The following is a 25205-nucleotide window of genomic DNA, read 5'->3' as shown; positions in this document are numbered from 1 at the left end:
CCACATTTCCTGCCTCTCTTCAGTTATCCTACTGAATAGAGGCAAATATAAGATAATATAAAACATCTTTTTTTAGTTTCAGGAAGCCCATTTTTCACAAGATCCAAGCACTGTATGTTTTGTCACAATACCTCTTTTAACTGCATTTCAGAAGAACTTTGTAATATCTCACTTCCTGTTTGAAAAATTCACAAAACAGCCAAGGCAGTAAAATCAATTCTTTAATAGAGAGAAACCCATGCCTTAAAAATATACATTGTGTTCTTCACAGCAGTGTGTCTTCATGTTAAAGTCAATGATGCCTTCAAACAGGGCTGAACAATCCTCGAACTTCCTTCACCACATTCTTTGCTGGACTGAGATAAGTCATGAGAAATTACCAGAGAAATTCAATTACTGTGCATCTTTTTTGATAAATAAATCACATATTTTTAGGACATAAAAATACACAAGCTATGCAAATACCTGAGAGCCCTCACATTAGAAAGTCCTTATCAACATCAGAGATGATCAATCGGCACACATTTCTGGATTATTTCGATATTCAGTGCCAAAATATACACCTTTCATATATTATTTCTTAAAAAATACAATTCACCTGAACCCAGTCTTTTACATTTTTTGTAAACATTTTTAAACTTAAAAAAACACACAAAAACTTCACAAAACTATTTGCATTAATATTTCAGCAGAAAAATAGACATTTAGCAGACATTTTTTTAAAATGTACAAAAACATCCCGTAATGTGATACGATAGCAATCACTTTGATTTTCAAGTAAACTCCTCACTTGCTAGGAGGGCAGACAGAAGACTTTTTTTCTTACTTTTTTTTGATCATATGGCTGCTTCATTTAGAGAATTCTGTACAAATAAGGCTGTCCTTATCATTGTTATAAGTAGAAGAAAATGTGCCTGTGCCCCAAAGTTTAACCAAATATAACCTGGAGAAGAAATAAAGACAGATAAAATACGGTTTAATTTAAACATCCTGTTATATATTCTGCCTAATGCCATTATTTTAGTTTGCTTTATGTTTGTAACATCTTTGTGTTTAAAGGATCAAGAAAGAAAAAACAGAGTACCATTAACTTTCAATTAAATTGATTACTGGCAGGACCCTTGTTGCAGATAAGGCTTTAGATAATCAATATATACAGGACTGATAGAGGAATAGTATATAAATATATACTATAATAATAGAGGAATGTATAGAGTAGATATCACAGCAGTGAGGTGTAAACATTTCCAGTGCCGATACTTTACAGACAGTAAGATTTTATGCTAGCTGGGCACCGGGTGCGCATAAATGAAGCGACATGTAAACAGAGAAAAAGCTGCCTTTTGATCACGAGTAGACACTGAACATAGACGAGTAAATCACTGAGTTTAACCTTTAAGAATGATCATCTGTTTATGTTGACCAGTGTGAAACTAGTAATGCCGAACTTCCTGTGAGTACTGTTAGCATAAAAAGAGCACGTTCATCAGACAGCATAGAAAAACCTACATTGGGTCTTACTTTCCAAAATATGTTTTAAAGAGAGGAAATACAATTCTGTCAATGGTTTTTTTTCAACATATCCTACACTTTAATCTATAAAAAAAGACATAGCCTACAGTGCAGGACCAACTGTACAAAGAGCAGCAACTAGCCTTACTGATTGAAATCTGTTATCCTTCAACTTACTGTAAATGATGGACAAGAGATTCGGAGGTGGAGAGTGGGTCATCTCCTACTAGCCATTTACATTTTGCATACATGAGTTCAGCAGGTTTTACAGAGGTGACTTGGAATGCTACAGGTTTAAGAAGTGCCTTCAGAGTAGCACTATGGGATAACCACAGTCCTTCTCTCACTTGTCCACATGCTCGCGCAGTCTAGTTCTTAATCCCGTCTGCATAAGGTCATATGTGGATGTGGGAACACGATGGGAATGCAAAAAGCGAGATACAGAGAGAGGAAGCGTGCTTGTGTGTGAGATGGTTTGGTGAGCAGCAGAGGATGAGTAAACTGGTTAAAACAACATTAACATGAAATCAACATGACAAATGCCCAAAATAGACATCAAGAATTCGATTGAATGAATGCCTTAAATGTAATCTGTGCTACACTAACTTGAAGGACAAAGCAACCATAAAGAACTTTTTATGCAGTGTGTGTTCCCTGTATTTGTTAGGACATACAAATAAAAGATGATATTGAATCCAGACATGTGCATGAGCATGTTTAAACTGAGCTTAAAAAAAAGCACCCACAATGAAGAGCCTATCTGACCTCTTACCCAAGCATAGGAAGAAAGCACAACACACTCACAGATATCTAGCCTCAATCACACAGTGCCTGAAACATAAAGTAGCTAGGTGTTATCAGATAAGAGACACCCATGCTATATATTTAGCCTTCTTTATGCCTTTGGTTTCCATTGCCATTGCGTATCATACTAAGATAGTTTAAGAGTTCCACAACAGTAACTGTGCTGTACCCTCATGGCAAAAATGCACGGTGACACCATGCATTTTTGCCAGTTTCAAACAAACTCTAATACTCAAAGATTAGGCATCTGTGCTCTCAAACTGCAAGCAACACCACCCGTGAATCACCAGGATCTAACAATTTTCTATAAGAGCAACAAGGGAAACAAAGAAACAGCCAGTTATTTGTGTGGAAAATGCATTAGCTTGGCAGCTTGGAACTGAAAAAGATGAGAAAAAAGATGGCCATCCACTGCTGACCTTTTTGAGATGACAGAGCGGCAAAAACCATTAGGCTGGACTTTGTTTACTTCCTTTCATTGTGATTTTGCTTCATGATCAATAGTTTTACCTTGTAAGTGCAAAGTGAATAGAGGCTGATAACTTTCAGGAGAATAATTCCATTATGAGCAACAAATTCAGTTTCATGAGACAGATATAAAAAGTCTTTCAAACTATTTAGATGAATATTAACAAGGTCTTCAAATTAGCAAAATAAACAAGAAAGCAACAAGAACTTAGGGAGCATCTTTTAATGTGCAACTAGTGGTGCGTGATTGCTTTACTAGCTACTAATAACTAGAAAAAAGTATCTTGTGTTTTAAAAACACAAGAGATTGCAAACATTTATGAATCGAAAAACAGGAAATAAAACGTTAGCTAGCTAGCACTGCTTACTTTGGCTCCTAGCATAGCTAGCTCATTACTCCGGTGTAGCAAAGAACCGAAAATAACCTAATTTCGTAGCCTAAAATATAATAGCTTTATAATTTAATAATGGAGGCTATGGCAGCAGATAAATACTCCTTTGTAGTTTCTAAGAGGTAGTTTTCTGCCTAACTAGCTAGCTTTGTAGCTGTTTGACAGAGTTAGCATTAGCTTTGTGGCATAAAATAAGCTTAAGCTTAATTAACTTCAGAAATAAGCTTGAAAAACAGGAACCCTTTTAAATGCCATGTTTATATGTTAAGTTTATGTGTTTGCTATTATTTGTTGTGGATAGGAAACACATTAGGCTACTGTAGTTTATGTGGGCAACAAATGATATCTTCAAATCTAGTTATTATCTTTGTTTATTGCACATTCATTAGCCGCACATTTTAATACTTCACTTTTTATATACTGTATATTCAAAGCAATTTAGTTCTTGAAACTTCAGTTAACAAGAATACAGAAATTTAAGTCTCAGAAATTGGATTTGTTGTATTAGTGGGGGTCAGTGTAGTCTGTATAAAATTATATCTTTCATCTTTGTGGTATTCTTTGTAAACTAATTCACCAAAACTACGCAGTTATACAAGGCAAAACTAATGAAGTTTGAACTAGCATGACCTAAATACTGAAGATGGCACAACTGTTCAAATTTCTACAGCACTCAGAGACAATCACAAGACTGGCAATCCAAAGTCCAACTCCAAATGGACACCAAGTTGGTACCATCTAGAAAACACGTCACCAAATGACGATTATGAGTATCACGCCTTTGTTCAGAGGAAAACAATGAGCAAACTGGGCCACAGCACTAGCATAAACTGCCCACATTCTGTATGATATGCCATAGTCATTGGGCAGGGTAAATACCATACTGCTATTATTTCCGTGTAAGAATTCCCGTAAGGTCCACTTTAACAACAAAAAAGAATGACGAACTACCTGAAAGTCTTTACCTCTGCCATCAGTGTTAATCATGCGATTCTCTCTGACTGAACTGAAACTTGTTTAACTTCATCTAGTGCACTGAACCCACAAGGCAGGCACTTTTTTTTTTTTTTTTTTTTTTTACACATTTGTATGCTTTCATTACTTCTTAAGAGTGATTTTTTTTCTGTAAGAAAAGAATGATGAGACAAGCACAAAAGTAGACATTTCCAAAGAAGACTCAAATGAAAACTAGTCAAAGTCGTCTGACAGCTGCTCTGTTATACAATTCAAGAACATCATAAAAGAAAAAAAAAAACTTAACTTCCTTTCTCTGCATTAATCTTAATTAAATAGGTAGAAAATGTGTCTTTGGCCCGTACCTTCATATGATTGTTCAACTGTTCAGATTCACAACAAAGTAGCTTAAAAAGAAGTCAATGCTATGATTGTGCTACACTTTTCAACAGTGCCATTCACCTGTGCAGTCTCAGAGTCCTCGGGACAAGGACGGATCTCAGGCTATTGCTCCTTTCCCTTAAAACCTGTCCATCCTCTTACTGGAAGGTATGTTCACCTCTGACAATGTGGGAGGAGAACTCATACCGGTCTTTGCTGCGGTGACCGCAAATGTTGCACTCCAGTGGATCTCTGTATCCGTGGCAACCCATGTGGATGGTGTACATGACATGATCCAGGAAGAGCACCCGACAATGCTCGCACTGGAAGGCCCGCAATTCCTGGCCTTCTCGGCCAAACACCCGCACTCCTTCCTGGCTTATAGGCTTCTCTGCAGCCAGTCGCATCATCCCAGTCCCCATCCCTGCCCCACTTCTGGGGGATGCTTCTGTCCCCCGCTCGCCTGAATAAACCACCGCTGGACTGGCTCGAGATCTAATATTCTGATGACCCCCGTGGTAGCCATGCCTTTCGTGAGGGCTGCTGCGAGCTGAGTCAGCAGAGTCAAGTCCACTGTTGTTGGGAGATTCCTCGTGCCCTGGGTGGTTTGGCTTACCCTGCCTGGTTGAAGCATTGGGGCCATTTGAGGTGGAATGTCTGGGGAAGTCATGGGGCTGAGGTTGAAGCGTGTCACAGTTTCCTGGACGCTCTGTTCTTTGACCAAGGGGAAGGACATGGTGGAAGAGGGGGTTGACCATTGGCACCACCTCTGCCATGGAGAGAGGGGGACCTGGATGATGTAGCATGGGCCGAAGGGTGTCCGATCCCAGGTATGTCATGGCGTTGCTGATGGCCTGGTCCATCATGTGGGGCGGCATCAGCTCAGCCTGTTTCTCATACTTCAGACCCATCTCATAGCCTAGTTCAGGGTAGCCGTAGCGTACCATCTTTTCCCCTGCATGAATTAGAACAGCACTATGAATGTGTGTAATAAATGGATTTAACAACATAATGATATTATCAAGAGACACAAAACAGAATAAGAATAGATATAATAGCAGGAGTGGAGAGGACAAGTCTTGCTTTTAGCTAGAAATGAAAGAGAAATGGAGAACAGATGTGTGCATGGCTCGACTTCACAACATTTCCTTTCTGGTTGTCAAACTTATATCTTGCTGATATTTCGGGGCTTGTTTTTCATGTTTTGTACTTGATGTTCTGTGTGTGCGAATCTAATGGCGTGGAAAGCCCCATCCATCTACCTCTGCGCTGTTTAACCCCTCCAAAACAGGGATGCGGTGAGCTGTTTTCTCTCGATAAGAGCAATGGCAAAGCTACAGGTGTACCTAACCACAGAGTGAAAAACATTTCCTTGCCTGTCAGTCAACTGCTTGCTTCGCTTTCTGTATCTCTTTTTTCTAATAATGCGGCAAATAAAGCCAAATTTAGAAACAAGTGAATCAGTAGCAAAGTTTTACATAATGGCAATTAGAATAATGATATGTAAGCGATTGTTCTGCCAAACTACTGAGCGTCTGCTTGGGCAAATAATACATCTATCTAACGCAGATGACAATAATCCTCTTAAATAATGCAGAAGTAGGACTCATGTTGAGGTATACAACAAGTCCATTAGAACACAACAGAACAAACCATTTTCACCAGTACATCAACTTCAGACTCATAGAAAGCAAATTGAATGAATACTATGTTTAGCTGTACAAATGGATACTCCACACTGACTAAAATAGAGAAAACCGTTAACTGCCTAACTATGTTTGAAATACCCACCCACAAATTTCTGAGGCGTGGTGCTCTTCCTCTTGCCCACGTTGTTGTGCAGCCTCTCAATGACGGGCGGCCGATCAAAGGTACTGACGCTGTTGGCCTCTGCCATGGGCCTCGGTTCTTTAGGAACCTCACCTTGTAAGGTAGCAAGAGAAGAGGGTTTAGAAAGGGCAAGAATCCAGCTGGCTGTTTAAAAGAGGAACTCTTTGAAATGGAAAGTATTATTGCTAAATGAATCATACTTCCCTTGGGATGTGAAAATGAAATTGAAATCAAAATTTTGCTGTTATAGGAAATTATGTTTCTTAATTATGGCCTGAAATTTAACAAAACCTCTGTTTTACATCATAAACCTTCTTATTTCATAGGAAATGCTGTTTTTCTTTCTCAGTTTTATTTAAAGAATTAATGTTTCAATAAGAAAAAAAAGGGGTCAGAGGTTGTAAATAATTAAGTTACTTTTAAAAAAAAATTGTATTACTCCTATTTATAGATTAAATATAATCCTTCCATATTTGACCAGTTGTATTAATTCCAATACATTAATAAATATAACAGAAAAAACTACTAAAAATTCAGAGTTTGAATAATATGCTGATTTTCTCCAATGAGATACAACTTTATGTTGCATTTTTATATAGTGTTATCGTAACCCAACAGGAAACCCTAATATTCACGGTTTCAGATTCACATACACTTTTTTTTTACCTGTGTAAGGGCCAGTGTTGGTGGTCTGGCCAAAACCAATCCCCTGCAGGTAACTATGGCAGCGCTCTTTATGTTCCTCCAGAGAAGTGCGCTGTTTGTAGCTCCGACCACAATAGTTGCATTTATGTGGTTTGCCAACTAAGGAAGACATTCAAGGGAAAGCATATTAATTTCATTCACTGTGGGTAGCGTCTGATGAGATAATGCGACCTGCCGCAGTGCGTAGTAGTAAAAACTGTGAACAGTCAGTAGTAGAAACCAACCAGCCTGTCTGAGATCATGGCTTTCCACTACTAGTGTGAGGATTCCACACAGACAGAAAGGTTAGTGGGCGAGAGAGTTGCACCAAGTTTGCATTTCAAAACACTTTGGTGTCTGAAACATACAGCACACTCCCACAGCATGAGTAAATAGTGGAGTTTATCATGCATCCCATGGTGGCGGTAGGAAACTCACTCCAATGTTAAACTGTTATGGAGGAGTGTGATTCATTGTGCCATTTCTGTGTTATTAAATTCCTCCCTACTGCAACAAGTGGAAAAATGAAGACATATCCTTTACATTCATGTGGGCCAAGCCATCAGCACATCCATACAGCTTTTCTATCCATCAACCAACAGATCAATGGATGAGGGAAACAGGGAATGCATTCAATTATGAATATATTGATAAATAATGTTTGTAATATTGTATTACACTTTGAATAAATGTCAATTAAGTGTGATGATATGGTTGGTTTTGTACAACAGAGTGAAATAAGCTGTCTGCATACTGATGTGTTCAAATTTCATTACAACGTACTGCATTCAAATGAAAATCCTACGCAGGCCGGTACTACTGGGAATAAATAAGCCTGTGAAAGAGTACTCTGAAAACTAATGTAATGACTCATAAAGGGAGCCAGTGAGTAAACTGGAGGCCACATAAGCCCACCATTGTGACCCAGACAGCAGCATTAGCAAAGCGACGTAGTAAGACATTAATGGCTGTAACGGTGACAGCTATTACTAGAAGATGTGTGCAGACGATCCTGTGCTCTCGTCACTGTGAGAACAGAGAAACCGAACACGTTTCAGTTTGATGCATAGACGCTGTGACACACATACACACACACATTAAGAGGAAGGTTACAGTTCACACGTGAACATATGCACTTTTTCTTCCACAGAAAAGGATGTTGGGTTTCTTCTTTTTTTTTTAAAACCGCTGACAGAAGTAAATGTTCCTTTAGCCATGAATGTAACACTTTCTCCCTTGATGATTTGTCAAACTAAACCACATTGTGACAGGAAGACTTCACCAATCATGTCCGATCTTGCAACATATGTACCTTTTTTTCCGTGAATCATGATATATTTTCTTCTGCATATATGTCATTCATCACTCCTGTGGTCTATGACTGACATTGTATTGGCTGAACTCGAAACTAGGCTTCATTATCATTTATTTCTGAGTATGAGCAGACACAAAAAAGTGGTGGCTAATGACAAAAGGTTTCAGTATTGTTTAAAGGTGTGTGGGTGTGTCTGCAGGGTCATTGCAGTAATACATAATTCGAGTAAGTAAATTCTAGATGACGTGTCATCATGGAAACTATCTTCGTCTCTGCTACAGCAGGCAGTATTCGATCAATAATTATTCTTGTTCTTAATGGCTCGCATATACACACTCTCTTCCACGCACTCTCAACATAGACTTCATTACTTTTTCATATTTATACAACCACCCACACACGACCTTGTGCAGATGCTGGATGGACCTGATGAATCCACCTTTCAGATGCTATTCTTACTCATGCAAATGATCCACACTGTGCACTAAGACTCACTTGACTGATTGCATTTGGCTAATAAACAGGAACCTGTTCAAACGGACACCCTCTGTCTTTATCCTTTGCATGTCAAGTGTTGCCTTTTCCTGTATTATCCTTCCCCTAATCGATGGATAATGTGATCTTTCAATATTTAACCTGCCCTTAGAGGTAGCAGCCTGATTCGAACACACTTTGTTGAGTTCCACCAGTGCTTGTTATTCTCACCGTTACATTTTTCCTCTCTAGGCCTCCCTTTAAGTCTCTTATGGTTACACCTGTTCCTCCTAGCATAGCACCAGACTAGAACTCCCAGGCTGGGAGCACACAGAAACCCAGAGTCTCTGCTCGCTAAAAAATGTCATGACAACATGGAGAAATAGATGTATATAATAATACACTTCAGTAACAACAAGTGAGACCGAGATTACAGACAGACAAGCCCCAAAACACACTTTAACTATGTCTAAAAAAGAGAACTGAGTATGAGTAACCCTCGTGGGGGCATCACAGGCAGAAATGACAGTATTGTCTGACCTTGATTTCAAAGGCGCACAAGAGGGGAGAGCACATCCTCTCTGATAGGAAAGTGGGTTACAGTTGAGAGAGACAGCCAGCACTCCCCGTGTGTTTCACAAGACAGATAGTTTCCTCCCCAGTACTCGAGCAACCAATGAACAGCGTGTCCTTGGTACCTAACCACAGAGCACTCACAGTGCCCTGTCTATACGTGCAATTAAAAAAAACACCATTGCTTTTATTACATAACAATAGGAGCCAGAGAGTTGGAGAGAAGCGTGTATGGCTACTGTGGCTATAATAGCTCGGCAAGTTCTTAAAGTAGACACTTTGTCACACGTAGATTTAGAGCGGGACAAAACAATTCACAGTAGAACATCCTAGAAGTACTTAAAAAGCCTTAACACTTATTACATTCTTCCGATGTGTGTGTATACAAGCATGGTTTGGCTTTCATAAGGTTACATTGATTTTCAAGGAAAAAAGTATTTCTCAGGGTTCCTTAATTATATCAGTGGCACACAGGGATGATTGAGTACAGACAAGTAGCTGTGAGAGGGTTGTGGACATGTAACAAAGGCATAATAATGGAAAAAAATGTAATCAGAGGTCAAGAATTTCATGCTAGGTTGCTTTTTTGTTAACATTTCTGAATCACTTCTGGTGAAAGTGTATTCTGGGTAACAGAAGTGCATGAATAAAAAAGGGAACATGGGAGGCTGAGGAGGAGTCTTACCAGCATGGGTGCGCAAATGACCGGTGAGGGCATCGCGCCGCCGGCAAGCGTAGCTGCAGAAGGGGCATTTGAAGGGTTTTTCGCCCGTGTGGAGCTTGATATGTCGCAGCAGGTTTCCCTTCTGGGTGAACGAGACGCCACACTGGTTGCACTGGAACGGCCTGTCACCTGATAGAGGCAGGCACAGGAAGTCAATACCACAGTCACTGTGGAAGCCTTTTTTAGAAAGTTTCAACAACCCTCGACAGTTTTTTTGTGTCTCTAGCTGAACTCATTTACCTTTTATGTTGCTGTAACTGACAGCAGTCTGTCTCCCTTTGTGCACAAACCACCAACGCAGAGATAGCTTCTTTGTACTGTAGTTTAGAAGTGGATTATAACATCTATTAAATAGTCCTCACATGACTCCTTAAACTACTTCTGGTAAGTTATTATTAATGATTATTAAGAAACAAATAACTGTTCATCTATCTAGAGCAGTGTGGCCATTTTTGGTGTAGCTCAGGTATAGTCGTCGTGTATTCCAGCAGTCAGAAATGAAATAAACTAAAGTAGACCAAAGTGAACTTCCCTGTATTAAACTAAAGGGGAATAAAGTGTAAATTCCCTCCAGTTAGACTGTTTAAAATTCCATCAATCTTTTATTGCTTCAACTAACTGAATTGACTCATATAATATGATTGAATCATATAATTTAACTAGCATCTTTTCCCAATGTTAGCTTAATTCCAAAGCCATGCACATCAGGGAACGACTGGGTGTCTATTTAAAGACATAAGGACCTTAGAGTCCATACCTTTACTGCATTTGATAGTGTATATTTTCCAAAGTAATTCGCTGCTTGTGCCTTTCAATCTTCTTGCACCGATTGAATGGTGGATTTTATGAGGCAGTTCAAAACACACCACTGACTTTAAAGGGTTTTACAACTACTGTCTTGTGTTCTAATATCAAATCTTTTCATCTTCAGCCAGTTGGAAAAGAGAAACATGATCCTAATGCGGTGACAACCTGAGCAGTCATGGCGTCAGTTGGAACAGGTTGCGGGGGATTCCAAGGATTTTTTTTCCCTGATAATAATTCCAAGTCTAAGCTATTGTCTTTGAACAAAAAAGAAACACAACAAGAAAACCAAAAGGACTCCACACCCACTTAGGAGGAAAACAAATGATTTCTGAGTCACTCTTCAGATGGGAAAACATTCATACCTCCAAGATTGAAAACATAAGACAAATAAAAATCCTGTGTGGCTTACAAAGGCCCAAACATGTTCATGAAAGTAGTTGTACTAGATTAGGATTGGAACATATAGTACCGTTTGGTCGACTTCCTGAATCAGAAGTCGCATTCGGCTCAGATAATCCGTCCTGTGTATTGTTTGGGCTGTCAGTCATGGATTCCTCCAATGTATCTCCTTCCTCCCCTGTTTGGCCTATTTCTTCAAGTGCTGGGCTTCTGTTGTCCGCCTCCTCCACCGTGTCTTCCTCTTGCTTAATTGTCACTTCTGTAAAACACAAACAATGGCGATCCTGAGATGCACAGCTTCTTATGTCCAATTCAATCATGCAGGTTTTAAGGGACACTTCTACCACGGAAACACAGCTACAGCAACGAACCTTGCCTTAATGGTGAGGACTACAGTAGGTCAGCCCAATGGTGCATTACTCGACTACAATAAAAAAGTCTGGGGTTTGCAATGAACTGGGTTTGGATTTATGGTCAGATGTTAGGGTTGGAGGCTGTAGAAATGTATCTAACTGGAAAGGCCTGGGATAAGCTTTGCTGGTCTTAGGAGGTACTTCATTGGTGGATCTGCAATGCTCATAGGTTAACTTAAAAGGGGTAGCTGAAAAATAATATATTATTAAAAGAGGGCATGTGGCGAGTAGAAAAGTCCAGATACCATATTTTCCTTTCTTTTTCCAATACCTAAACTAAGCAGTAAATACAGTTTCGTTCTCTTTGGCAGCATGGTGATGAACTGTAAATGCCGGGAGCACACTGCCCAGATATCCAAACAGTGTTGTATGTGTGACGTCCACGGTTGGCTCCGGTTGTAAATCTTGATTTTCCTTGCTGACGGTCGGACGGTTGCTTTCCTTTTTAGACTGTTTGCCTTCATCTGAGCGTCGAATTAGTTTCTTTTTCTTTGGATTTTCACTTATTTTTGAAGTTGTATCTGTAGTCATCGCTCTTTTCTTTGTTTGTTCAGCCACAGTAGATTACTGTTCAGTCGCAACACTTGCAGAGACAGGAAAAGCAGCCGCTTAGCTCCGCCTACCCTCTCTGGCAGACCAACCACTGCTTGGTGATGGAAAACATGTCACTAACTGGGCGCTGCTGGTGATTTTTTCTGCGAAAGTCGCCACAGACACTTTTTTAAATGAAAATCAATATGATCACTTAAACAGCTGTAGGCCGATTATGCTAACTCATAGCCACACCCTTGCTTCCCCCACGAAACTGAAGCCTTAAATACAGTACACATACTTTTCTAACTGATGGGATTTTCCAATCAATCAAATTGCAGAAATTATGGTAACTATAACTGAGGTTATGTTCTCTACTACGACCACATTGTATTTGATTGCTGGCTACAGGTGATAGATTACCTGAAATCAGTTCTTCTTTGTGGCCCGTAAACAGTAGTTGCCAGTGGCAACCACCATACATCCTTGATGGCAGCACAGTGCACCTTATTGTGTTGGCTACTAGTTGATTTCGGGTGAAACAAGTTGTTTTTTGCAAAGCTAAAACATTGTATTGAAGGGCGCTTAGATTGGCGTACTTGCCAATAACAACATAATCAGAGCTATATGATAATGGTATCTGTATTAGAACAACTCTCCTAGGTCAGGCATCCTTGTAACTCCTAGTAACTTGTGCACAGCATTAGGATGGACTGACACACAGAGACGAAAGACGGAGAGAAAGACAAACAGGCTGGTCTGGTTCCTGGCTGTCCCTGGGGAGAAAGGGAGTGTCAGAGGCTCTGTAGCTTAGATCACCTGACAGGCAACGGGAGACTGACTGGATGACAAGGCTAAGAGATTGTATAATGGTTTGTGTGCGTGGGTGTGTGGGTGTGTGGGTGTGTGGGCGGTAGTGGCGGGAAACTATTCACCGCTTGAAGTCTCAAGCTGACAGTCAGAAGCAATTAGTAACACTAATTATATACTAGTAAAGCACAACTATCGCACAAAATAATGATCCGGAGGAAAGCAATAAACATGCAGGAGACTGACACAGCTTCAACTAGTTTCATTTGACTACGTTCGTGTCTCAGTTATCAGTTGGATGTAAACATTTGAAGGCTAACGATGGTGGATAAGAGGATTAATTTAAGTTCCTTGTCTTTGCATGTACACAATTTTCAGTCATTTACACAAAAAAAAGTATGTACCAAAGTCACCATTTTACAAAAGTCTGTCTGTGACAGCAGAATATAGTCACGTTTCAGTAACTTGTATTGGCTTGTTAAGCCTTTGTACATCTATCATATGCAGCAATATAAAAGGCATTTGCACACTTCTTAAAGGGATAGCGCCACTTTTGTTGTGTCTGAGGAGCATAATTTAGACAAACTTGTGATTCATGTCCGTCTTGTAAAACTTCTCCTTCTACAGCAGACGTGACTTTAAAAGAGTTATACCAGGTAATGATCGTACAAATGGACCTGCGCCCACTTAAAACCTTTGATTTATCAATAGGTTACAATGGATGTAAAATGGGCTTTAGACAAAGTGGGGGAAAAGTCTTTCCAAGCTAATCTTACTGATCCTGATGGTCCTGTTTAGGGAATTACTGCGGTAATAATCACAGTGTGAGCACATGAGATTGTTTTACTAAAGCCTCCCATCCAGTGCATCCGTCAACCGTCCCCTCAGGCTTTCACACTGCAGGCACTTAACACTCAGAGGCTGGTAAAAGAAATGTAAAAATTCAGGCAAAAACATTTCCCTCTCTCAGAAGATCCATATAGCAACAGCCTTTCTTTAAACGGATCCTGTATATCCAATGCCACAGTTTGTACAGAAGAAACACTTATCCCAATACCCACAATGCCATCGAGCCTTGTCTTCGTCAGCTGTATCCTGGCAACACAGAGCAGACCTGAACGTCCTTGCTATTCAGCTCTTTACATCTTTACATCTGTCTCTCGAGATGCAGTTTTGGTTCTATTTCCCTCCTCTGGATACACATCAGTAGAGTCTGCAATCTATCTGTGTTACCCATAATCAATAGGACATCAGGGCGTACGATCCTATTGATCAAGATGTTGACTGAAAGCATGCAGACAATATTCTGTCACTCTTACCACTCAGACTGTCACGTTACGCTTAAAGGGTGTAATTCTACTCTTCTTCCTTTGATTACCCGACACATTACCAAGACAACTGCGGTACATCTTGCGTTTAAGCTCATGCAGATGATGTGATGCAGCCCTTCTTTTGTAACAAAACCTCAAATAGCAAATCATGTTGGGCAACTTCCAGGATGACAACAGCTCTTTTCGGTGAAGAGTATCTCCCTGTGAAACCATCACCCTACCTTCCTCCCTGTATCTCTACACGTGTGGGAGACAAGCTTCCCTTTTTCTCCCTTGTTACTTAGTTTCCCCTTTTTTGGTACTTTGCTGCTTCACGGTGACATTGCTCAAGCTAATCTGAGGTATCAGGTCAACGGGCTGAAAGGAACCAAGCAACAATTTAATTAGCATTTTTGTCCAGTGGAAATTACTGCAATAACCCTCAGTTACCTTATTATATACGTTTTGTATGTGTCTTTATGTTAAGAGCTTAGCCGTTAGCCCGTCATTCACACATACATTCTCACACACATAGATAGCTGCAGGCTGTTTTTGCAACTCAACCAAACTTTACACATCCTCTATCTATTTCACAATAAAAGCCTTCCAGCAGTTCAGGGGAAATACATCAATGCTTCTTTCCCCAGAAGGCTCTTATTGGGAAAGTGTTGAGTTTCATTAAAGGGCCAGTTCGCAGATATTCAACCTCAGTACCATCATGCTATTACGGGGAGCTAACGCTAACAAATGCAATTTGGCTCTGTGCCTTTGGAGGACGCTATCCGCTTCTCCAATGGGCCCTGGAAAACATCCGCCAGATGACGCGTTTCACGTAGTCTGTCGGAGGTTTACTAAACTACACTTCCTCAATCTCGGACGCCCATCTCTGATGTCATGTCTCGTTCAAAACTATCAGGTTTGAAATGTAGACTGCATACATGAAGATTTTTAGATGATCCACTGGTATATTCTTGTCATATTTCATTGTCAGAAAACAATGATCAAGTGATTTAATGAGTTAGAACAGTATATTTGTTTAAAGGATGAACTGTGAGTATGAATACTATAGTTATGGTCTGCATATATGTATATCTATTGATTGAGCACTCACCACTTGGGGAATTAGGACCCTGAGGAACTGTCTGTCCATTAGATGTAGACATATCCGCCAACATCCTCGAGTTCTCCTTACCAGGAGAGCATTGGCCGTTACCTGGGAGACAAACAGAAACAGAGAAGTCTTCATTGTGCTGTACAATATTATGATTGTACAATACATTCAATGCTATTCTGTTATGTGGAAAAAGTCTGCACACACAAGCCAGAAACAAATATGAAACCATGATGATAGACTCCCTACCTGCCATGAGAAACTAATGTATTTATGTAGTGTAAAGAAATACAGGTAAATAACATTTGCAAACATATCACATGTTAACCTTTTCAGATCAATAATGATTCATTTCATCTCCTTGTAAGCCCAACCTGAATGGTCACTATGCAGGGCATTGCACAGAATGCAGAAGGACAGTCTTCATGCACCTATACGGGATCCTAATGTCCAGCCGATGTGGATCCGATTGCATCCTCTCAGCATTCTGTACAGAACCCAGGCTATGGATAGCCCTGTGTCCACTCAGAGGGAGAGCAAACCAATCCCTTATCCTCTTACACCCCGGGCCTGTCAGGGTCACTGGAACAATACAGTGGCAACAGGCAAACACCCCTGCTGACCCAGGTGTCAGATCCCTCAGGAACCAGAGGGAGCCATCGTTCAGTAGCGGCACTATTAAAGGTTAGCCTTAAGCTAATGACAACTGTGAAAAACTGAAAGGAATAAGTCATAATGTCATAAGACAGCCTCATGCTTTTGAAATGGATGAAGCAATAGTGGTGGCTGAATACATTTCAGTACAAATCAAAGGAATGCTACAGCATGCTACATCTGAAACCGTTACAAGGAAGGCCTTGTTACAATTTGTCGCTGCTGAATATGTCTGCAATGATCCCTCATACATGAAAAAGAAATCTGTGTCAGATCTCCTCTTGCTGTGACAGCTCCTCTTAGTTTGACAACCTCTTCTGCGCTATTGTTCAATTGTAGTGGCGGCCCCACTGAGTGGGGCATACTGGGAGACATTGTCCATGATACAATCCCTGGGCCTGGGCTCAGGTTGCACCGGCTGGGGTTGGAGGAAATCTCAGGTGACCGACGCTGGCTATCCCTTGGCAATGCTGTCCTGGAGACAGGAGTGGCCCAGATTTGTCATGAAGGATTTTCCATTACTGTAGCAGACGCTGACAGCTGCCTAGCAGCACCAAGGCTAAGTTGTCTCAAGCACAAATTGATAGTTTGGGGCTGTCTGGGATGGAATGCTAAAATAAGAATTAGTGATTTGAACACAGTGTTGGTGTAATAAAAGGGGCCAAGAACATTTCTTAAGTAGCTATTTCTCCAAAATCTATCAAATGTGTGCAGATTTTTGATTCATGCTGTCCATACGGCACCGGAACATATAGAGAGCTGCATCAAATAAAAAAAGTTTCCAGTCATTAGACAATTACTGCCCATAGAAGGAAGCAGTCCCGCTCATATTCTGTCTGTCTGTTGCTGATGATAGTCAAACACATCTGCACAGCTAATGAGAGGCTTTCCACAACTAATACAATGAGAACCTCAGACATTTAATGTTTGGAAAAAATGTCTGAATGTAATGAACAGAGTAAAAAAAGAAGTACTAAACCACGCACACAAGCTTGCACAGACTGTTTTGCGTCGGTGCCCCGCATTTGCTGAGTCAATCTTGTAGAACAGTAAGATCAGGACAGTGAGGCTCGCAAGAGGAAAGGTATTTCGATTGATACATCAAATTGGGTTGATTCAATTTGCTAGCGAATGGAAAGGAACAAATGTGTGAGCATGAAACTTGAAGGTGTTATAAATGCTGACTTCATCAGAGACGCCACATGAACACATAGTTTTGAAAGTACAGTCATACTCTCAGGAATCTAACAAGGGTCAATACAATTTCTCGTCTTACAAGTTGAAAGAAAAGATCGCACAAGCAATTATAAATGGTATTTAGATTCAGGAAGAGTATGTAATGATAACAAATGTAAATTAAACCAGGGGTCAAGCTCCGCCTGCCTGCTTGTGGTGAAAGAAATTAGTAAGAAGCAGAGAATGTCTCAGTAGCGCCTTTAAGTTGTTTTCCGGAGTAACGAGGCCCTCCTCCTCTCTGGCTTGATGGATACACTGTTTGGGAGCTGGTTTTTCCTGTCAAACCCTGAACCTTCCTTAAGAGACAGATTCGTATCACACAGACACGCACATGCAAACACACACACACCGCTGACCAAGAAAACCAAATCTTACACAGATTGACAAATGACAGCGTTCATTTGAAACATTCAGAAACTAGAAGATATTGTATGGGTAATAACAGTGATACATTCTAATACAATATGTGATTGCACATATATACACTAACCGACTACATCCTGTTCTTTTCACAACTGTGCTCCCTTAGCCACATTAGCGTGAAGCACTAATTTACACTTGTTTGCACCAGCTGATAAAACAACTGTCCCAGCAATTCTTCTCATCTGCCTCTGATCAATGGAAAGTACATAAGACACTGTTTGTTTTATGAATTCTCTTGGCTCCTCCCTGCAAGCGTTATGTTTGGTCACAGACAGCTTTGAAAGAAACCCCCCTTTTAACCGCTTACCATATGAGAAAAGGAATTGGTCAAATGAGCCGGTTTAATTGAGTACTAACCCTAACCCTCAGTGAGACGTTACTGGACTGGAGCTACGCTAATAATATGGATGCAAAAATGTCTGTCTGTCCAGTTTAAGGACATACTCATACAGATTATTTTTAATTTGCCTCAACTTCTCTGTCCGTTACCACTGGCTTTGCAGTTTCATTCTACTAAACTAGCACAAGAAACTAGACATGAAACTCCAGTGGTCTTGCTCAGAGCATTTCTGACCGCGTCAGGCAACTGTCAGGCGCAAAATCAGCTCCGAGCGTGGTCGTAGTTGAGCGTTAAAGACCAACAACTGGAAGATGATGAAGAAATTCACTTGACCCTTTAAGAATATCAAATAATGTTGTAGGTTGTCAACTTAAAGATCCTAGTAGGGGCCGGCAAGATTCAAGGGCAGGCTTATACTTATGCTTATATGCAGTTATGCAAACTAGCATCATCTAAAATAACTCAAATGTGAAGCCGTCCATATTAATATTAAGGATTATTCAGATTTAAAGCTAGCAGTCTTACACGACTGTCAGCATCATTAGTCATGCTAACAGTATAAGCATTATAGTTCACTATTATTATTGCCATTGCTACTACTATAAGATTTTATTATCTGTTGTAATTTTTGTTAATGTCTATACCTGTACATCTCACTCTTTCATTCTCTCCCTTTATCACACTTTCTTTGCCAGGCCACTCGCTGCAGATGGCCACTAAGCCTGGTTCTGCTCGAGCTTTCTGCTTGGTAAAATGAAGTATTTCCTCGCCATTGTTGCCAACCGCTCGCTCATTCATAGATGAATGTTGGATATGTACACCTGCTCTATATGTTCAGAAAACCCTGTTGGGAACTTTGTAGTACAGTGGCAGGTAAGTGTAGAATTGTGTATGTGTGATATATGTCTTTTTAACATGCTGAATCATTATTCTCACATTGTTAACTTTGTGAACCTGCTTTGGCAAAACTGTTTTTAGTAACGGCCAAACCAAGAAGGGAAATTTGAAATTTGAGAAGCCTGGGACGACCAAACTCACGGTGCTACACGACAGTACAGTGGTTAAACCAGTGCTAATTATAACTGGAACTTCAACAGCCACATTAAAGTATTTCCTAAGCAAAAAACTACATGACTTCTTCTAATACTTGTCATGGAGAACATAATGAATTTCTATTGGAGATCTAACAAAGTGTTTAAACCTTAGATCATTTTTTAAGTCTCAACATGAGAAACATCACGAAGAAGACCAGTCAAAGTGCGTGTGAATTGCAATCATGACGTCTGAGTCGATAAGCATGTGTGACAAAGACTGTATGCAAAAGAGAATAAAGTGTATGTGAGAGAATGATCGAATGTTCGATACACGATCACACGTTCAAATGTGTTTGAGATTAAGAAAGGTAATGTGTTTCATGTGAAAGTGTGGTTAAAAACTATAGATAAGACTAGGAAGGATGCTTGATTATCTTAATTCCTTCTTATTAAATAGTCTTGAAAACAGAGCTTGTGCCTGTTATCAATTTTTAGGTGGCTAAGCATTCAAAAGTCAACAAGTTTTAATGCACACAGTATTTAGTCAGTATAAGAACAAGGTTTCTCCAGTTTGGCATAAATGTTACCTTCCCTTTTCTTCATTTGTAAGTTCTATACAAAGCGAAGTAAATCAGGAATTGAAACCACAAATATTTTCAATCAAGTATAATTATATCCACTGTCAGACTGCCTGTCTCATACCACTACTCTGACAGACACAAGTCTTTTTTTACATAAAGACAATAACAATATCTGTACTTCTCCCACACAACTGTACTAATTCATGTATTTTCCGCTACGCGTGTGGAACATGCACACACATGCATGAATTTTTAACCTGCTTTAGTTGCACAACTTTGATTGTTGCCAAACTGTATGTTTATCAGTCCCAAGCAGCCAGTGTAACAACTGAACAGACAGAACGAGACATAGCTAGCTTACAGCTAGCTAGCAACGTGCCAAATGTGTGTGTGCATGCGTGTGAGCAACTTCTTTCAAAGTGAAATGAATGACTACACTTGAAGTCATATGAAAAGACCATGAAAATAATTTTCTATTCTATTTTTGTTTTTTAAAGGAACCAGAAACTACAGTCCACATAGGTCATTGTAGCCTGTTTGTAATATAAGAAAGAATGTGTGTGTGTGCTTTGTCTTCAACTTTAGTTCATTTCACTCTGTTGATGTCCCTATTTGTTCCTGAATTGGACTCACAAACAGTGTTACGAGATTTGACATGAACCAAGTAGTCAAGTCAGAACATGGAACCGACTGAACCCAACACGTACACAGACATTAACATAATAACACACGCAAACTAAGTTGCAAATATTGGCTCCCTCTAGCAAGACAACCTTAAAAACATACTGGAAACATACAAGATAGATGTGATGGGTTTGCCCTGCGGTGCTGTTAAGGAACTTTTGCCCCTCAGATATGTGCCTTATATGTTTTATATGTAAGTCTAAAGGATATCAGTTATGTTTAATAAAAAAAAGTCCCCACGTATATGTGAACAGATGTAATCTTTTCAAAGTTTTTATCACAAAGCTAGAAATTTGTAACCAAAAGATAATATCATAGGGAAGAAGTTTCAACCTTGTTGTAATGAAAGGAAATGACATTTGGTTTGGTAGGTCATCAGTTTTCCCTTACTGCATATCGCGCCCAAATAACTCATTGTCAGTTTTGACAACTTGCCTTCACCAAAATGATCACAAGCCACCTATTACAAATTTTACCCAGTCACATAAAAAGTAGTATATCTGAATAGAAAACCACCCAATATGACACACTTTCATTCAATAAGAATTTTCACTCAATCTCATTAGAAGCCTCTTTCTACTGTAGGAAACTAGGAAAGTGCGTATAAGAAAGTATAAGGCTGTTTTTGGCAAGTAAGAGGGGATAAGTAGTGTGTGTGGGAGAGTAGAATGATGTAAGTGCAACACTATGATGTGTATCACAACTGGTACTATGCTGGACCTTAATTTTCTCTCATAGTCAGAAGTGCCTTGTCGAAGCTTTTAGTACAATACATCCGAGCAATGAGGATTCAAACTGTTGTATTCCGGAGAAAAAAATGTTTCCGCACTCATTTTCGGGTGTTTCATGCTATCGGAACAGACGGAATCATTTCAGAGGCGACCCACGGATGGACAGAAACAGGAAGAGCCTCCATTTCTTCTTCCACTCCCGCCCCTACCCCACCTGCCAAGTGTTCCTATAAGCATGAACCCCCAATGGAGACCTAAAATCCCCACTGATGTCATGAACATCATGCTACCTGTTTTCAAAGCGACATACAAAAGAGGGGGGCAGGGAAGATTGTTCAAGAGACTTGCCCAGAGGAAACCAGCAAAGGGCAATTGAGGACCACAAAAAGCATATCCAGTATCTGCTGCGTTCAACAGGATGTCGCTAATGCAACATTTTTTTCTACTTATAGCGGTGGACAGAAAAAAACTGCGCTGGGGGAAAATCCCTTCAAATGTTTATTGTGTTGTGATTGCAAAAATGTTTTTACAGCATTGTATCATGTTGGAAGAGACGTCAAAGTCACTTAATACCACATAGCCGCAATCGTCATCATCAATATCACCATCATCGTCACAACCAAACACAGACAGCAATCCCATACACTGCATTAAACTCTGTCCTAAGATGCAAAGTACAGGTCAGTGTGAGTCAGTGTGCACTGAATGGAGTGTGTAAGTTACTTACTAGCACAGTGGCCATCAGGCGCCTCCATTTCAAGTGCTTTGGGAGTGCTGCAGGGGCAAAGATATTTCAGTGACTTTTACATCATTGTAACACAGTAACACACAGTAATCTTATACATTCTGCCTTTTGTGTATTTCAGAATCAGTGCATCTGAAGCTCTGTGTAAAAATTAAAATAGAATAAAATGGTATTAACACCTAAATTAACGGCCTTTAGGATGCTTTAGGTGCTTTGATTTCAGTGTGCAGAGGTGCATTACACTACAGACGCTGGTGTATGCAGTTTTCTTATTAGAGAAGTAGTCACGTATATTTAGAAAGCTACTCTGTGAACTATTTTAAACGTGTAACCAGCCATGTTTTTGTTTCATATTATCTACAGAAAGCATTTGTCTAAATAGAAGTTAAATTACAGCAAATTTTACCTCAAATGTCTTTATTATATCTAATATGAGACCTTTATTGTTTCAGAAATTGTGCAATTCATTATTTAAGCCATATACTATTTTAAAAAAGGAAATAAGTGCTTAAAATGTGGGTGGTAAAATCACTTAATTAAGGTTGAATCGAAACTTATTTGTGTGCAAAACTGGTAGACGGACAAAATAAGCTACACAACCTTTTTTGTTAACTCAAGATGAAACAGGAAGCATACATTTATTACTAATATAACTTTAAACACATGCCTCATTTTCAGAACATTGCGTTTTCTTAACATTTGAGGTGTTATTAACAAGAAATCGTTTTTAAAGGCAGGTTGTAAAGAAGTGGTTAGTCATTTGTAAATTTAGGAATTTAAGACGAAGATGGACCCATCTTTATCCCCCGACCCATCGCTGTCATCAGGGCAACACATGAGTAAAATTGTCTTATGAGTATTTTAACTTAACATTTGCATTTTTAACATTGCATTAAAGAGTATTTTGCTCACATAGATGTTTTAAATACTGTTTAAGATCACACAAAAAATATGTAGTATGCAACAGTACAACTGCTGACTTCCACAACTCAAAAGTGTCACTGCAGAAACTTTTCTCTTAATTGTGCAACGTCTACAGTGCAGAAAGCCCCACATCATGATTACTTTTAATTTAACTCTTCTCTAACAGCAGCATGCTGTGTAAGATGATGGTAACTTCTTAAATTGAAAGTTTCCTTTACAGATCTTTCGAATGCCATTTCTGTTACATTCTGCTCATGTCTTCAATGATAAAAGTCTAAGCACCTACAAATTTAAAATGAAACCTGAAGTCAAAACAAGAAAGTAAAACTAGACAAATGGTGGATTCGTATAGTTACCTTCAAGCGTCTCCCCCTGTGCAAAATTAGGTTGCTGATTTCAGTCAAGGACGGAGGGGGTGCTAAGTTGTCTCCACCTCCCTTTAAGGAAACAAAAAGTCAAAATTACCTTGGCTATTTGGTCCAATGATCTCTCACACGTGTATAAAAGACAAAAACACTTCTTTTCCCGATCAGCATGGTTCAACAAAAGCCCCAAATGAAAGGAACATTCAAATATATTTTAGCAAGTTTAGAAAAGCAGAGAAAAGTTTACTAGGAGCGCATCTATAGTGTCCTACAGGTGACTGCTGCTGCGTCAAAGCCTCTTCTGCGCGCGTCCCGTCGAGTTTCCCTCTCACAAAGCAACACCGACACCGTCCCACCGTCCCGAGCTCAACTTGAATTAAACTTGCGACATTTCTTCAGAAGTCACACAACTATTAGCTGAGGCGTACACGGCTCACTTTTACAGTAGGAACACTGAAGGGGGGTAAGACTCAACAAGTTGGTAATGGAAAGAAAGAGAGAGGGATGGATCAAACTGGATCCACCGGTTCCTAAGGAATTAGCCATAGCGACTGGGAGCAGCCAAGCTATTTTCAACAACCAGAGACTGGAAATCCGTGGGCAGGAAATTTTGAAAAGCTACTGTGGAGATGAGACTCCAGGTTTTATGGGCAGAGTCTCGCGCGTTTTAATTGCTACATGGGAATAATGGAGTGTACCGTTAAACTGCTGCATGTGACCACATTACCAGCAAGACAATATGACAAGAATAATTAATTATGCCGAATTAAAGTACGATTTCCCCTTCCTGAATTGACTTACTTCCTTGTGTGTCTACAACACGACTTAAGGTAGCCGAATAAAAATGATGTCAGAACCAAACCAGGTGGTAGAACTCTTTTTTAGCTGATGTACAGACAGATATGGCAATGAAGACAGGTTGGATTTACCTGCCAGACAACAGTGCATATCTGGAAATAACAATCAACCGGGAAACTATTGTTGCATTTGTAACAACGCGCTGTGTTTCTCGTGTTAAGTGCTTTTTTTCTGGCTGTGTGTTGGTAATGAGCTGACTGACAGCCGCAATTCAACAGGTTATCCGATCACCGCAGTCTACAGCACAGCCCGTCTGGCTTCCCATTCATCAGACAGACGCTCCTTGTCTGCCTTTGCCGCAGACATGCGCCTCCAGTAGCTCTGAAGCGTCTGCATTCAATTCAGGTCGAATAATATTGAATGGAAAGCAGCGACGAAATGGTTAGTTTAGTCAGGAAACCGATCCATGCACGTGTGTTTCTCTCGCTCTCTTTTTTTAATTACCTTAAACACGTAGGAGTTTATGTAATCCCATGAACTTGCACACTGATCCAGACTGAATGTCTCGCCTTGGAACAGACTTCATTCTAGCCCGGCATGCGCCATGCAGCGCCGACTGAAAGCTAGTTTGGTTCCGCAGCAGCAAAAGCAACAGTTGTTTAATCCACCGCTGACTTCCTCCTCCATCCTACACAGCAGAGCAGCAGACAACCCGCCCGAGTTGCTATTCTGGGAAGTTGTGATCGGTTTCTCTGTGTCAGACCAGAGTGTGGACCCAGTCTGCGTCTCTGCTCGGCGATCGATTAGGTTACAAGGGGCCTCTTATTCCCGAGGCTGCAGTCAGGTTGAATCCCCGTGGCGACAGAAGCATGACTGTCATAAAGTATCTCTATGGGGATTACAGGAGAGGCTACTCAAGGACAAGCGAAATGTCGATGCCTTTTTTTTTCTACATATCCTGCAGGCACAAATTGATTATTAGAGTTATCATGCGGTAATTAGACACATTAGACACAATTGCATGATTTTTTTTTTTTTTTACATTACTTTCTGTATTGCACAGGCTATAATCTAGTCTTGTCAAGAATGCAAAATGAGCCTGATTAATACTTAGTTTCTAAGAATAATTTTAAGCATCCAGTTACATATTTGATACCCTAACATTTATAACAAAGTTTGTTTAATATTTATTTTTTTC

General features: G+C 39.9%; 1 protein-coding gene across 2 annotated transcripts; it reads right to left on the bottom strand.

The window, feature by feature from the left end:
• Positions 1-241: 241 nt before the first annotated feature.
• Positions 242-24591, bottom strand: ikzf2 (IKAROS family zinc finger 2). Of its 2 annotated transcripts, none has more exons than XM_069663422.1 (9): positions 24512-24591; positions 23201-23281; positions 21903-21949; positions 15493-15594; positions 11388-11576; positions 10073-10240; positions 7008-7145; positions 6303-6434; positions 242-5466 (listed from the first exon to the last, which is right to left on the bottom strand). In XM_069663422.1, exons 3-9 carry the CDS (start codon positions 21928-21930, stop codon positions 4670-4672), a joined length of 1554 nt encoding a protein of 517 aa, XP_069519523.1. In that variant the 5' UTR covers positions 21931-21949; positions 23201-23281; positions 24512-24591; the 3' UTR covers positions 242-4669. The 2 variants fall into 2 exon arrangements, with proteins under 2 accessions (XP_069519523.1, XP_069519524.1); XM_069663423.1 differs by lacking the exon at positions 24512-24591 and adding an exon at positions 23482-23646.
• Between the last annotated feature and the right edge of the window lie 614 nt (positions 24592-25205).

The sequence above is a fragment of the Semicossyphus pulcher genome, unplaced genomic scaffold, assembly GCF_022749685.1.
Source record: "Semicossyphus pulcher isolate SPU_LCO1_2020_fin unplaced genomic scaffold, fSemPul1.0.p SCAF_15, whole genome shotgun sequence".
In the NCBI taxonomy this organism is placed as follows: Eukaryota; Metazoa; Chordata; class Actinopteri; order Labriformes; family Labridae; genus Semicossyphus; species Semicossyphus pulcher.
This window is presented reverse-complemented; position numbering and strand designations above follow the sequence as displayed.

Bases quoted from the DNA above. Each gene is read 5' to 3' on its own strand.
- ikzf2 (XM_069663422.1), bottom strand. From the start codon at position 21,930: ATGGAGGCGCCTGATGGCCACTGTGCTA. The intron at 15,595-21,902 runs GTAAGTAACTTA...TTTGTCTCCCAG, and splicing joins GCCTGATGGCCACTGTGCTA to GTAACGGCCAATGCTCTCCT. The intron at 7,146-10,072 runs GTAAGACTCCTC...TGTCTTCCTTAG, and splicing joins TCATTTGCGCACCCATGCTG to TTGGCAAACCACATAAATGC.